This window comes from Lepidochelys kempii, chromosome 7, assembly GCF_965140285.1.
Source record: "Lepidochelys kempii isolate rLepKem1 chromosome 7, rLepKem1.hap1, whole genome shotgun sequence".
Classification (NCBI taxonomy): Eukaryota; Metazoa; Chordata; order Testudines; family Cheloniidae; genus Lepidochelys; species Lepidochelys kempii.
This window is the reverse complement of record NC_136386.1, coordinates 109,553,175-109,567,304: the sequence shown is the minus strand read 5'-3', so window position 1 is coordinate 109,567,304 and position 14,130 is coordinate 109,553,175. Positions and strand designations below refer to the sequence as shown.

The following is a 14,130-nucleotide window of genomic DNA, read 5'->3' as shown; positions in this document are numbered from 1 at the left end:
TGACAATTTGGGGGATCAAAGAGAAAGAGAGAGACTGCTGCAGTCAAGACTGAATATACACTCTAGAATTATCAAATTGTTCTGACAAAATAAATATAGAGTTTTCTGGGAACACAGATTTACATGAATAATCAATAAGATAAGAAGAAAGGTTGGCTTATCTGAATAATTTTTATGTAGGTTTTTAAATAAGGCTCTGCGTTGCAGTGGTGATGTCAGAAACGATGCTGAAATAGCTATCTACCAGGACACACGTTTTCACAGTTTTTCCTTGCACTCAAAGTGCTGTCAGTATAGTTCGATGGGAAGAGTTAAACCTTTTACGATAAAACTATGAATCATTAATTATTGACCTATGGCATCATGGAAAAAGATCTTTCAGGTCAAATTTATTAGCACTTGGAATATTGCCAGTGTTTAAAAAGCTCAGCTCAAGGCTTGCTTACGAATTGTCTCTGAGGAAATATAGTTTAACTTCTCAATTAAAAATAGACATATTTCATAATCAGATTTCCAGGTTTAAGTGATTAGATGTAATTGTATCATTTCAAATATGTTTACTGATAAAAATGATGCTTTAGAAATCTCAAGTCATCTTGTGGCTAAATGCCCTTAAAGTCTTTTCTAATCTTTCTTTTTTTTTTTTTTTTTTTTTTTTTAAAACCACACATTCTTAATGAGGGTTTTAATGCAGCGAGAACTTTTGCTAAGATCAATATCAATCTCCCCTCTGCTTCTCCACTCCCAAAGAACAACCCCATAACTGAGAACAAACTGTAATTCAAGAGACCAATAGGGGGTTTCTTTTAATAACTTCAATTTTTCTCAAAAACAACTTCAATACATTCTGCTCTATCTATGGTCTTTGAAATGGAGTGTGTCAAAATTTAAAAGGCTTGACTAAATTTCCAAGTTAGTATAAACACCCTCTCCTTTTCTTAGGCTATTCAATATATACAAGCACAGTAGAAAACATGCGAGTCTTCAAATTACCACTTAAATACCAAGGCAATGGCACATAAGAAATACTTAAAATATTACCCGATCTTACTCCCATTAATCTTAACACCAGGATGCTGCCCATTGATAGAAGCCAGTATTAAATACAGAGTGCTGGTTTTGTGTCAAAAGATAGGCAGATGATTATTCCTTAGCACTGGTGCTTTGAACAGCAGAATATTTACTAATAACTTTTCTACTTTAGTAACTGGAACTCTCACTTGGGGGATATTTCAAAGGAGCTCAGACGTGCTCAGCTACAGATCACAAGGCGATCTGAAGGTCAACACCAATGTGTTAAGACCGACCTGACCTTTTGTTTTATGTGTATTCTTTATGATTGGAGAGAACACAGTTCTAGGTCTCCTGACAGCCAACATACAACACATGATGTTATTCTAGTTAGGAGATAAAAGAATGTGCTTCTCAGAAATACTGATCATCAACTGAAATATTATAATTATAATATTGATCTAAGTGAAAACTGAAGGCCTTAAGAAAGACTATCTATAAATTCCCATTTCTGTGAGAATATTGTATATGCACTATTGCTATAAGCAGCCACTAAGATTAGGATAATTAACATTTAGAGAAAAATAAAATTCTCTTTTACTCAGTTTGTTTACTTTGTGCATTTGATAGTACTTTGTGTATTATCAGTTTCAATGCTTTGTTGAGGGTCACTTTCACTTCCTGCCTCATGCACTAGCTGCTCTACTCTGGAGAGATGCTCCTCTGAAAGGATCTGGGCTTGCTAACTTCCTCAGCCTAACCTTAGCGTTTCTGGCTCCTGCAGAGGGGGTCAGGAGAGGCAGCAGTGGCAGTCACGTGCTGCAGCCTGCCAAGTTCACTGAAAGACAATCGGCCGGTAAGATGTGAGAGCACGGACTGGAGTGGGAGGAGAAGAGGAGCACAGCAGACCCCAGCGCATTTTTAAAAACTAACAAAAATTCAAACTGATGGTGTCCTTTTACTACTTTAGGGAAAAGCTATGTTCAAAGGACAATGCTGAATGGGAACTGACAGTGAAGATGACCACCCACTAATAAATAAATCAAAATACCACGAGGGTATAAAAATAATCAGAAACATCTCAATTTTATCGGAAAGTATTTGAGAGCTGCTGATCACCTATTACTTCTTATTGCTTTCAATGGAATTTGTGGGTGCTCGGAACGTCTGAAAACTCAGGCCACATTGTTAGGTGCTTAAATATGGATTTAGGTGCCTAAATACCCAGATTTGAACATTCTGGTTCAAGTCTTTAGAATAATATTTAATATTCTATTGAATACAATATTTACATTTTTATGGGGTTTTTTGAAGTATATGCATTTTAGTAGTATCAGTGCTGTCTAGTGTGTGCAACTGCCATTGAAGGCTAATAATTATTACCTGGTAAATCCATTCTGCATAAGCTCTCTTTGAAGTTTCTGGTCTTGAGCAGCATATTCCTGAAGCTCAGATTCCACAGCAGGGGGGAGAATGTTTGGGATGAATTTAGAAAACAAAGCTGGTGCCATCTGAACCCACTCTGTGTGAAAAGGGAAAAATAAAAAAAATGATGAAACATGCAGAATAGAAAAAAAAAAAAACCTTATGAGCGGTAATTTTTTCTTTAAGAATTAGCAATGATTATTTTGAGGAAGGACTGAAGGTTTTTAAAAAAATAATACAAATTGTTTAAATAGCTTGAATTAAAAGACTAGATATTCTTAAAGTCTCACACATTTTTGGCCCAAGAGTCAGTGCTTCTCCATCAAGAGCCAATGGCACGATAGACACTTACTGCTGTAAACAGTACGAATCTTATACTTCATTGCCCTGTACCTTCTGTAATCCTTTACACCAGAGCAAGAGGGTGTAAAATGCTATTAAGTCAGAATAGATTCATAGATATTAAGGTCAGAAGGGACCATTATGATCATCCAGTCCGACCTCCTGCACAACGCAGGCCACAGAATCTCACCCACCCACTCCTGCGAAAAACCTCTCACCTATGTCTGAGCTACTGAAGTCCTCAAATCGTGGTTTAAAGACTTCAAGGAGCACAGAATCCTCCAGCAAGTGACCCGTGCCCCATGCTACAGAGGAAGGCTAAACCCTGAGCATATGGGCAAGATTCACCAGCCAGATACCCAATGACAAGGTGGATAAGGTAATGTCTTATTGGACCAGCTTCTGGTAGTGAAAGAGACAAGCTTTTAAACAACTACACTGCATACAAAGTCAGAATGGTATACATCCTCCAGGAGGCAGCTCCACAGACAGGGTCTCTTCACTGAAGCAACCATGCCTCCAGACTGATTCCATAGACTCTCAGAAGTGACAAAGCAAAGATAATGTAGCATATAGCAACTGCCTTAGAAACATGGAGAAACAGAGAGGTACCACAGAGTAACAGTGCAAGTATCTATAGCTGAGCTTGGTTGGAGAAGAAGAGAATGTTTGCTAACAACTGTTGCAATTCTAGTGTAGACAAGGCAAGTTGTACTCATTGGTTAAGGTAAACCCTTGGCTCCCTCATAGGGTTTACCTGACTACTGAACATGCCTTAGCTAATGTGTTAAAAATACACCATGTTCCTAGCGTAGACATGGCCTTACACATGAACACCAGTGCATAAACCAATACCTTCATCACTGTAGTAAGGTTCACTGATAATTTATACACAAAGCAATACCACCTTGCACATTACACAGTAAGTTAAAGGTACTGTGCCATTTAATGAGTACACACAAATATCCCATTAAACTATCAGCATTGGACAAGTTAGCCCAAGCTAATTTCTTAACATTAAATACTGTTGACAAGCTCTTCTGTGCCATTGCCATTGACACTGACCATGTGAAATAAAAAGTGTTTAAACCTATAAACAATAAATCCTCTAATGGTGACGTGAGTCAGAGAGATCAGTATCTTACACATTCTTTACCAATGAAGGAAAGTTATGGACAGCAGCCAAATGCACTGTGTAAATGTCTACATATTTTCTTAGAACAAAGGATTAAACCCACATTTACCCCCCCACCCCCCATCTTCAAGACCTTCAAGTCTGGGTTACCTCAACCCCATGCCGTGGCTGGTCACTGCATCTGACCTGTTTTTCTCCATCCTCTCTTCCCTGCCCCCACCCCTGCCATTTTCATTTTGTTATTTTTTTTCACCCCCTCATCTCTTTTGTCTGTGAATGTTGCTCATTCATATGGTCACCTCTTTCATAGAATATCAGGGTTGGAAGGGACCCCAGAAGGTCATCTAGTCCAACCCCCTGCTCAAAGCAGGACCAATTCCCAGTTAAATCATCCCAGCCAGGGCTTTGTCAAGCCTGACCTTAAAAACCTCTAAGGAAGGAGATTCTACCACCTCCCTAGGTAACGCATTCCAGTGTTTCACCACCCTCTTAGTGAAAAAGTTTTTCCTAATATCCAATCTAAACCTCCCCCACTGCAACTTGAGACCATTACTCCTCGTTCTGTCATCTGCTACCATTGAGAACAGTCTAGAGCCATCCTCTTTGGAACCCCCTTTCAGGTAGTTGAAAGCAGCTATCAAATCCCCCCTCATTCTTCTCTTCTGCAGGCTAAACAATCCCAGCTCCCTCAGCCTCTCCTCATAACTCATGTGTTCCAGTCCCCTAATCATTTTTGTTGCCCTTCGCTGGACTCTCTCCAATTTATCCACATCCTTCTTGAAGTGTGGGGCCCAAAACTGGACACAGTACTCCAGATGAGGCCTCACCAATGTCGAATAGAGGGGAACGATCACGTCCCTCGATCTGCTCGCTATGCCCCTACTTATACATCACAAAATGCCATTGGCCTTCTTGGCAACAAGGGCACACTGCTGACTCATATCCAGCTTCTCGTCCACTGTCACCCCTAGGTCCTTTTCCGCAGAACTGCTGCCTAGCCATTCGGTCCCTAGTCTGTAGCTGTGCATTGGGTTCTTCCGTCCTAAGTGCAGGACCCTGCACTTATCCTTATTGAACCTCATCAGATTCCTTTTGGCCCAATCTTCCAATTGGTCTAGGTCCTTCTGTATCCTATCCCTCCCCTCCAGCGTATCTACCACTCCTCCCAGTTTAGTGTCATCCTTCAGTTCTCCTTCTTCCTCTCTTTCCCAACCCCTATTCTCTTTCCTTCTTCTGTCTCCTTCCTTCCACTATGTGGCTTCCTTTCTCTACCCTTTACCCTCCCCATCCCCAACATTAATCAGAACAAATTTTGCTGCGGGAGATCTGGAGAGGAGTCTACTAGTGTCTCTGTGTTCCTCCAGAAAAGGCATGCTAGAGTAGGTAGAGAAGAGAGAAGGAAAAAGAAGCAGATTGAGCTGCTTAAGGAGAGCTACTGGACAGTGTTCCCTCTAATTTTTCCCCACAAATCTATGGAATGAATTTTGTTATGTGCACCAATATGGAGGTGATGTGTGACGCATCACCTTCATATTGGTGCATTTAACAAAATTCATGTGGTGGGGCCGAGGCATTCGGAGTGTGGGAGGGGGCTCAGTGCTGAGGCAGAAGGTTGGGGTGCAGGGGTGTGAGGGCTTCAGCTGGGTGAGGCGGGTTCTGGGCTGGGGCCGGCGGGTTCTGGGCTGGGGCCACGGATGAGGGGCTCAGGGCTGGAGCAGAGGCTTGGGGTGTGTGTGGGGGGAGGGGAGGGGCTGAGGGCTCCGGCTGGGGTGTGGGCTCTGGGGTGGAGCTGTGGATGAGGAGTTTGGGGTGCAGAGGGTGCTCCAGGGCTTCGGTATGGAGAGAATGGACTCCCCAGCTCTCTCTCCCCGCAACAGCACCTGGGCTGGGGTGGGAGATGAGCCTCTCTCCACACAGCAGCTTCAGGGCTGGGGCCACGGGATAGGCACCCCTTCCCTGGCAGGTCTGGGCTAGGGGCGGGGTGCCTCGGCCACAGCAGGTCCAAGCCGGGGCTGGGTTTGGGCCGCCCCTCCCCTGGCAGGACCTGGCCGGGCGGGTTCCCTAAGCACATGCATAGCGCTAAACAGGCTGCTGCACAGCTTACAGGGAACTTAGGTGCTGGACACATTTTGCTCCCTGACTTCAGCCCAGATCAGAGTACTTAAGTGCATGGCAAGTTTCTCCAATCGCACTACTCTTCTTCTCCTCCCTTTGCCAGCCTCTCCTATTACTCTGTCAATCGCCTAGTCTCAGAGAACCATTTGGAGATAGAGCGTGGAGAAGAGATAGCTCTTGAAGCTCATATTCCCTTCCTTTGTATTTCCAGTGCCAGCAGTGGAGACTGAGTGGCATCAACAATCGTGTACAACTGGAACAGCTTCTCACCTTTGGGGCAGTCTCACAGCCTCCCAGGGGCCTGCTCTTCTGAACACGGTAGAATCTAAATCACCAAGGACTGACTCTACTAAGGAACATCTTTCAATACAGAGGAATTATTCTTGGTACAAACTTAGAGCACTTCCAGTCCAGCTAGAACAGCATTCATATAGTATCCTTATCTTCATCTAGTATCCTTATCTTCATCTTTTCAATTAATTTTACTATGTTGCTATTGACTAAAGCCATGACAAGGTGAATGTTTGACAGATTGAGCTTAAGAATTTGATGTGTTGTATACCACAAACTCAATATTCTTTCCTTAATTGGTTTCAGAGTAACAGCCGTGTTAGTCTGTATTCGCAAAAAGAAAAGGAGGACTTGTGGCACCTTAGAGACTAACCAATTTATTAGAGCATAAGCTTTCGTGAGCTACAGCTCACTTCCTCAGATGCATATCGTGGAAATGCATATCCTTAATTGCTAACCAAAGACATTCTGTTCTCTTCCATAGCATAAGCATTGTTCACAGATTGGCTAAGTGGACACTGTGAACTCTAACTATCTCACTCTAAACATTACAACTGTCTCTGAATGCTTACTTATGAAGCATCCAGCAGGATTACTCAGACAACTATGCACTTCTACTCAAAGTTAATAGGTATGCAGCTCACCGGGTATATGACTTGAGAATTTAGAATAAGAGATATTCAACGTTATAATTATAGTGCTGCCAACTCATGATTTTATTGCAAGTCTTGTGCTGTTTGGTGTTTTTCTTAAAGCCTACACTTCTGGAGTCATGCAATTACAGGACAATCTCAGCTTTCATTTTTCTATCCCTCAAGATTGTGAAGACGGGATTGAAAATGTTAAACTCAAAAGCTCAAACACCAGAATGCAAATAAAAAGAACCTCAAATTTATCATTTTTTAAAATCTAATTTTTGTGGACATGACTGTGATGAAGTGGGGATTTTCCCTTGTTATGATGGATGTGAGTCTTACTGTTGAGCCTATGTGAGTTTTACTGTTTTGCATGAATACTGTGTGTGCCTCAGTTTCCCATGTGCTGCACCAATACCTCGGTGGTGAGAATAGGGGTGTCTGACTATGGCTGAGACCTCTGAGGCAGGTGAGGCTGCTCCAGCTGCCTGCACATATGCTATGACCGGTGCCCTTCACAACCTGAAACCCAGGAGGGGATGCAACCAGGTGACGACCAGATGACTCTTTGCCCAAGAAGCGAGACAAAGACAAGCAGCAGCAACGGAGGTGTCTGAGGTCAGGTTGCTGGAAGCTGGCAGTCTGCTTGAGGAGACTGGAAAAGGGGGAGTCCAGGGCTTCCGGGCCCAGGACTCCCCAACTTGGACTTGGCCGAAAGTCACTAATTTCCATGCTAACAAGTTCTGTTCTATGCTGTGTTCCTGTTGACTAATAAACCTTCTGTTTTACACTGGCTGAGAGTCACATCTGACTGCAAAGTTGGGGTGCAGGGCCCTCTGGCTTCCCCAGGAGTCCCGCCCGGGCGGACTCGCTGCAGGAAGCGCACGGCATGGAAGGGGATGCTGAATGCTCCAAGGTCAGATCAAGGAAGGTCGAAGCTGTGTAGGTGTCTTCCCCTGGCAACAGTATGCTCAGAGAGAGGAGACATGCTCCCCCAGAGTCCTGACTGGCTTTATACGGAGTAGTTCCAGAGCATCGCCCGGTGACTCCGAGACAACAACTCGTGATTTTTAAACATCTGGCAATACAAAATCCAATCACTTCATGTTAGGATGGTGCAGAGAGAGGGCGGTTTGTACAGTCCCGTCTGGTTGTCAGTTATTTTGGTCAAATAATGGAATGGCTTGAGCAATCTGTCATATGAGGACTGAGGTTGGGGCTTGCAAGAGGACTTCCACAGATGTTGGAGCAGCTGGTAACTGACAGCTTTACCGTTTTTAAGGGAAAACTTAAATTCTGCAGAAATCAATGGCTTAGGTCTTCCTACTCAACACTAGCCAGGTGATTTTTCATGACCTGGTAACAATCTTATTTAAATAGCCTTTGGAACACAGTAAGAATACTGAAAATCTGAGAGGGAAATGACAGTACTGAACCAAACTAAACTTTGTCTGTGAAGGAAAAGGCAAGGCAAGTTCCATTTAATCTTGACAGGCTTTGTAAGGTTTTCAATACTCTTGTCTTTTGGGATATAAAATAGGATAGTAATATCAAAATCTTACAGATCGGCTCAACTTAGAATGAAATCATGCTTTGTGCTCTTTTTAAATACATTTTCCTTCTCCAGCACTGAAAAGTAAAAGAGGGTAAAGATGAAAGTCATCACCAGTTTCCTTCCCCTACCTCCTTATATTTTTTAATGTTTGATAAAAATAAGACATGCCTGCGAAGAGTGTTAACTGTGTGAATTCTGTAGATAGTCTGACCACCACAATACTGGCCCTCATACACGCCAGACTGAAGTTTTCATAAAGCTTCCTCTTTGTCATGTCTGGTTCTTTGAGTGGCAATTCCATAGAAAAGAAGATGTGATGGCACCTGGATACGATCCTCTTCGCAGTTACACCAGTACAAAACAATAGAATAACTCCATGGAGCTAAAACTGGCATTGTAGGTAAGAGGAAAACCAGGCCCATTTTGGTATTTGTGTTTTTGAAGCAGAAAAATAAAGGAGCATGACCGATGTTCATTCCGGGAACTTCACAGAATGCCCAAAACATTTCCTCTCCTCATCGCCAGTTAGATGCTGTTGACAGTAGAGATTTACAGCAGAGACTATACCTGGTCACTAACTAAAGCATATGAATACACGTTCATTACAATATTGTTAGAATTACATATTTTATTATATGCCTATTAAGTCTTATAACAACTGCAGAGCTCACCACATGGCAAACTACACATACCAGTGACTAATGGTTATTTTAAATTACCTGCTGCTGTACTGTTAAACTCCTTGGGAATACTGTCCCTTGACCAGGGCTCCCTTCAGTTTCCAAATTATACTTTACAGTACCTTCTCAATTTCATATTAAATTTCTAATGCCATGAAAAATCTCAGAGTACGTCTACACTCCCATAAAAAACCTCTGGCACCGAGTCTCAGAGCCTGGGTAGCTGACTTACGACTCACAGAGCCCGGGCTGCAGGGCTGAAAATTGCAGTTTAGACACTTGGGCTGGAGCCCAGGCCCTGAGACCCTCTCCACTCATGGAAACATCTACACTGCAATTTGATAGCCCTGCCGCCACAGCCCCAAGACAGCTGACCCAGGCCATCTGCAACAGTGCCAAAGGTCTTTTATCGCAGTGTAGACATACCCTCACACACCACACTTTTCTAGGCTTGTTGAGATAACTAATGTTGGACTTGAAGCCCACATTATATACATTTTACCCAAGGGCAAAATAAAACTTTACAATGAAATAAATGAATTATTTATTTGTTTTAGCAAAATTACTTCTGTAATCACCACAGCATCATAGATGGAAAGGCCATATCATTCCCACTGTTTTATCTATCTTGTTTTTGAATATTTGTCATGATTGTCCCATTGAGCAGCCTCATCCCCTTATAGTAATACAAAGAAGCACAGTGCTCTTGCTTCAGTTTCCCCTCTCTTATTTTAAACTATTTAAGTGAAGGTGGGAGCCCAATGCAAGAATTAGTCCTCCTGCAGTTCACAATATAGATCTACTGCATTCATAACAAAAGCTTTGCTGGGACATTACACAACACAGCTGAACACTGGCTGACAGATAAGATCATGAAACTACCTTTTTAAAGATACATAATATTCCAGTTTGTGGAATGTTTTGGCACTATAGAATGATGGGAGATTCCAAAAGGAAGCAATGAATATTTACCTGGTCTAAGTGTATACAGGCCTTTCACAATATTTGCCATGGTTGAAGGGGTTATTTGAAACGGTGTTGACTGAGCTTCTAAAAGTAAAGCTGAAATGAAAAGAGAAGCCTGATTAGCCATTTTCTTGATCAAATACTTTAGGTTCTCTGCATATATTTTTGGCAGTTAAAAGAAAGTTATTTTTTCCTGCTCTGTCTGTCACCTGATGTTCATAATGAGGAAACCAAGTGAGAGACAAATGAGTGAGAACTGTATTCTTACAGATGTAAGTACTGTATAACCTTTTAATTAAAGTGCAATATACGATATAAAGTTATGTGTGGCAAAAATGTGAAATAATACTTTATCTTTCTCCTGTTACAGCTAAGCATATAGGACTTGTAAGGGAAAACAGGCAAGTAACTGTGTTTCAATGACTCCGCAACAGAACTGAAGTAAATGCAACTTATTTTTAGCGGTAACATTCACAGTGCTATGGTAAGCATAAGAATTTCCACTAATAACTGTTTTAAGACATTTACCATCCTGGCAACAATATCTGCTCTGGATTTGAAGTCCAAACATGAACACTCACCCTGAAACAAAGTTTTTTTTAAAAATCAGCTATAAGCAAGAGTACTTTCTTTCTTTTTTTTCTTTTTTTTTAAATAGGAGAGAATATTTATCTTTCATTCTTGATGCACTTATTGGCTTAATATGTAACCGAGAGACACTATCAATAACTGCATTTTTTCTTTGGATAGTTGATTTGGTACTGTTATTATTAAGCATATTATGCGGCATCAGTTTTTAACATGAGGTGGATTTGATTAATGTTGTACCTGTATAAACTACAACATGAACTACTTGTAATTCATTTTGTTAAAGAGCTACATCTGCCCCAAGCCCTTCCTGCCATGTTTGTATGTTTCCAGAAGCCACTGGTCAGCATGTGTTACACACTCCTCTCTCTGCCCGATCCACAGCGCACGGTCCTGTCCCTTTAGCTCACACTTTGGAAACATATGTTTTTAGCTGTAGAGCGTCCCCAGTTCAATACCCAATATTGGTCAAGATGGCAGTCACCATACTTATAACCACTGCTTTTTTTTTTTTTTTTTTAAAGTTCTTCCTTCTTCTGTGGTATAAAAGACCTGTATAAAACAGTGGAAACTGACAAGAGAAATCTCTTTCTTTAATCTTTCAATTACAGTAATCCAAAGTGCTATTTGTAACTATTATAGGTAAATTTGTCTCTGACAGAAGTGTGATTTTAAAAAGAACAGTGTCCCTTTAAATCTGGAAGTTTTGAAAGGACTGTGACTTGCATTCAATGAGACATTTGAAACCTTTCCTCAACAGATTTTCCCTGCAGCAGTACCTAGGCTAGTCAGGAAAGCTGCCTAAAGTGATGTCACCTAGGGAACAAGACTTTATTACAATGTGTAGCAATATCTAAATATGATCTAGAAGAGATTAAGCTATAGATATATCATGCATCTAAAACACAAGCCTAGCCATCAGACGTTTAGGTGCAATTGTAAAATGATTCTATCTAAAATGGAACCAACGTATGTGTACTGGATTTAGTTTTAAATGGCTTTTTCAGTTCCTCCTTAAAACTTTTGAGAAGACTATTTAAAAAGAATAATCACATCAAAGGTAAACATTTAAACATTAAAATAAACATAAACTCAACAAAAGCCAGAACATTCACAGCTAAAAGCAGCTGAATACATGGCATCTGACAGTATCTTCAAACCATTTGGACATAATTCACTGACTTCATTAAAGGAAACCCAATAGCCAATCTTGCTTTGTAGTAGTGTTTGATCTTATATCCCACATAGGCTGCAACAGCTAGAGATATTTAAACATACTTGAGCAGGACTAACACTCATCACAGGCAATTTTACACAATGGGGGAGGACAGACAGAATATTATTACAGAGAAAAATGGTATCGCCAAATGTTATGTTCCTATCAATCAGAGAGAAGTCAGGAAAGCAAGCTCCCTAAACAGGTGCATAAAACATTCTTCAAGCTGCAAATTACTTAGATGCCTCTGATCACATAAAATAAAATCAGAGTCGAATATAGGGTGACCAGACGTCCCGATTTTATAGGGACGGTCCTGATTTTTGGGTCTTTCTCTTATATATGCTCCTATTACCCACCCCACCCCGCACGCCCCACCCCGTCCTGATTTTTCACACTTGCTGTCTTGTCACCCTAGTCAGATACTAAATCTCTGGTTTATAAATTTGTTTCAGAGTTCATCCCATCATACCTTTTATATATTTGCTTTCACATTATGGAAAACAAAAAGTGCCCAGAGACACAAAACATCTTTTTCTTAAGGCACATCTGATCCAAGCAAAACGCTGTATGGGTGGGTCTCTAACAGATGTAGAGCCAACAATGTTGGCTATTACAGCTCTCTGACCATGGTACAGAAGGCATGTTGGGGGGGAACGAGAGAGGAAGCATGGCTGGATCACATTACACTCCACCAGGTGCAAGTCAGAACAGCCCCCCAAGCTGCTTTCATCTGTGATAGGGCTGGGGCAGAGAATAAGGGAGATATAATTGGTTGCTTGTTCTCAGCTTTTTTCCCCTCCCTCTCCTGGGCTACCCTGCATGGCTGTAGGAGGAGGAGAAAGGGGAGCCATCCATCAACAGGCATTCCTTCCCTTAGATACGGCAGAGTCAAACTGCTGTGTTCTCCCTGGGGCTCTCACAATTTGGTAAGTGAGTATGCACCTCATTCCTCAACCCCTACAATGCAGCAAGAAGCCAGCAGAGAAGCTAACAAAGGGATAGTAACTGCTCAAAGTGCTCCCAGTTCTCATTAGAGCTAATCCTGGGGCTGCTGAGGAAACAATGGGAGGCAGCTAGAGAAGTGCTATCCCCTACAGGCCCCCTGCAATGATAGGGCTGATTCAAACACTGTTTAAAAATCATGGGGTACAGCTTATAGAACACACAAAATACAATTTTTTTCCTCAGTGACACAGTTGCCTAAGGGCACAGCTTAGACACTTGAGGTGCACAAATGGACACTGGACCACAGGTGGGACCCCACCGTCATAGGAGATGACAGCTCATGAATCAACCTGCAAACTTACACTAGTGGTGCTTAACTTGCACTGAAGTCAATGGAATTAGTCCTGAAACTTAGGACTGTTTGCATGACTAACCCATAGCTTGGAGATGTTTAGACTTAAACATGATTTTAGTTGCTGACTACAGTATTTCCATACTAGTTTAGATATTTTCCCATAAAAACATTTCTTTTTCAAATTGAGGTATAATTCTGTTCCACAATATGTAGTATTTGAAGATTTAACCAGATGCATCCACAATACGTGGCAAGAAAAGTGAACAGTAATCTCTGTGCTGGTTTATTGATTACTGCACCCGCCTTTTTATAAAGGAATTTCATTAGCAAGTTCACCTGGAGATCAATCCTCTCATTAACAGAAGTGAATTTGTGCTTTCCTCCCCAAACCTTATTACACCTTGACTAGTCAAATATTTTTTACCACTTGTTTTTGGTAGGCAGATTGCACCAGCCTTTAAAGCTACAAAATAGCTCACTAAGAAAGCTTTTCTGGATTATTAACTCAAACTGTACTGATTTTGAGACAGCACAGCTGCTGGGCCCAAGTCATCTAAATGAAGAATAAAAATAGTTCCTTTCTTACAAGAGATTAATTTCCGCATTGAGGTAGGAGTGAAAAGGAAAGTGGGAGCAGTACCAACCCTATCTTAAAGGTAAAGCAAGCTTGGGGGTAGTGCCCTGTGCAGATACAAAAATGTGGATCCGCATCCGATCCGCATCAGCAAGAATCAACTTGCATCCAACCTGCGACCTGCACTTCATCTTTTATTTCTATCTGCATCCGCACCGCCTCCGCAGCAGCACGCTGACAGTGCCTCTCAGAGGACCATCTGTGCGTGTGTGTGTGTACTGTAGGATCTCAAAG

At 41.7% G+C, this 14,130-nt stretch overlaps 1 protein-coding gene across 2 annotated transcripts in view; it reads right to left on the bottom strand.

Annotated features, from left to right (window-relative positions):
• CACUL1 (CDK2 associated cullin domain 1) overlaps positions 1–14,130 on the bottom strand; it is a 92,044-nt gene that overhangs the window by 7,838 nt on the left and 70,076 nt on the right. The window contains exons 6-7 of one of the 2 annotated variants that reach the window (XM_073354238.2): positions 10,162–10,251; positions 2,395–2,533 (exon numbers count right to left, since the gene is read on the bottom strand). In XM_073354238.2, the coding sequence (XP_073210339.1) occupies positions 2,395–2,533; positions 10,162–10,251 (229 nt within the window). The remainder of the gene's footprint in view (positions 1–2,394; positions 2,534–10,161; positions 10,252–14,130) is intronic. The other variant, XM_073354239.2, reaches the window with a different exon arrangement.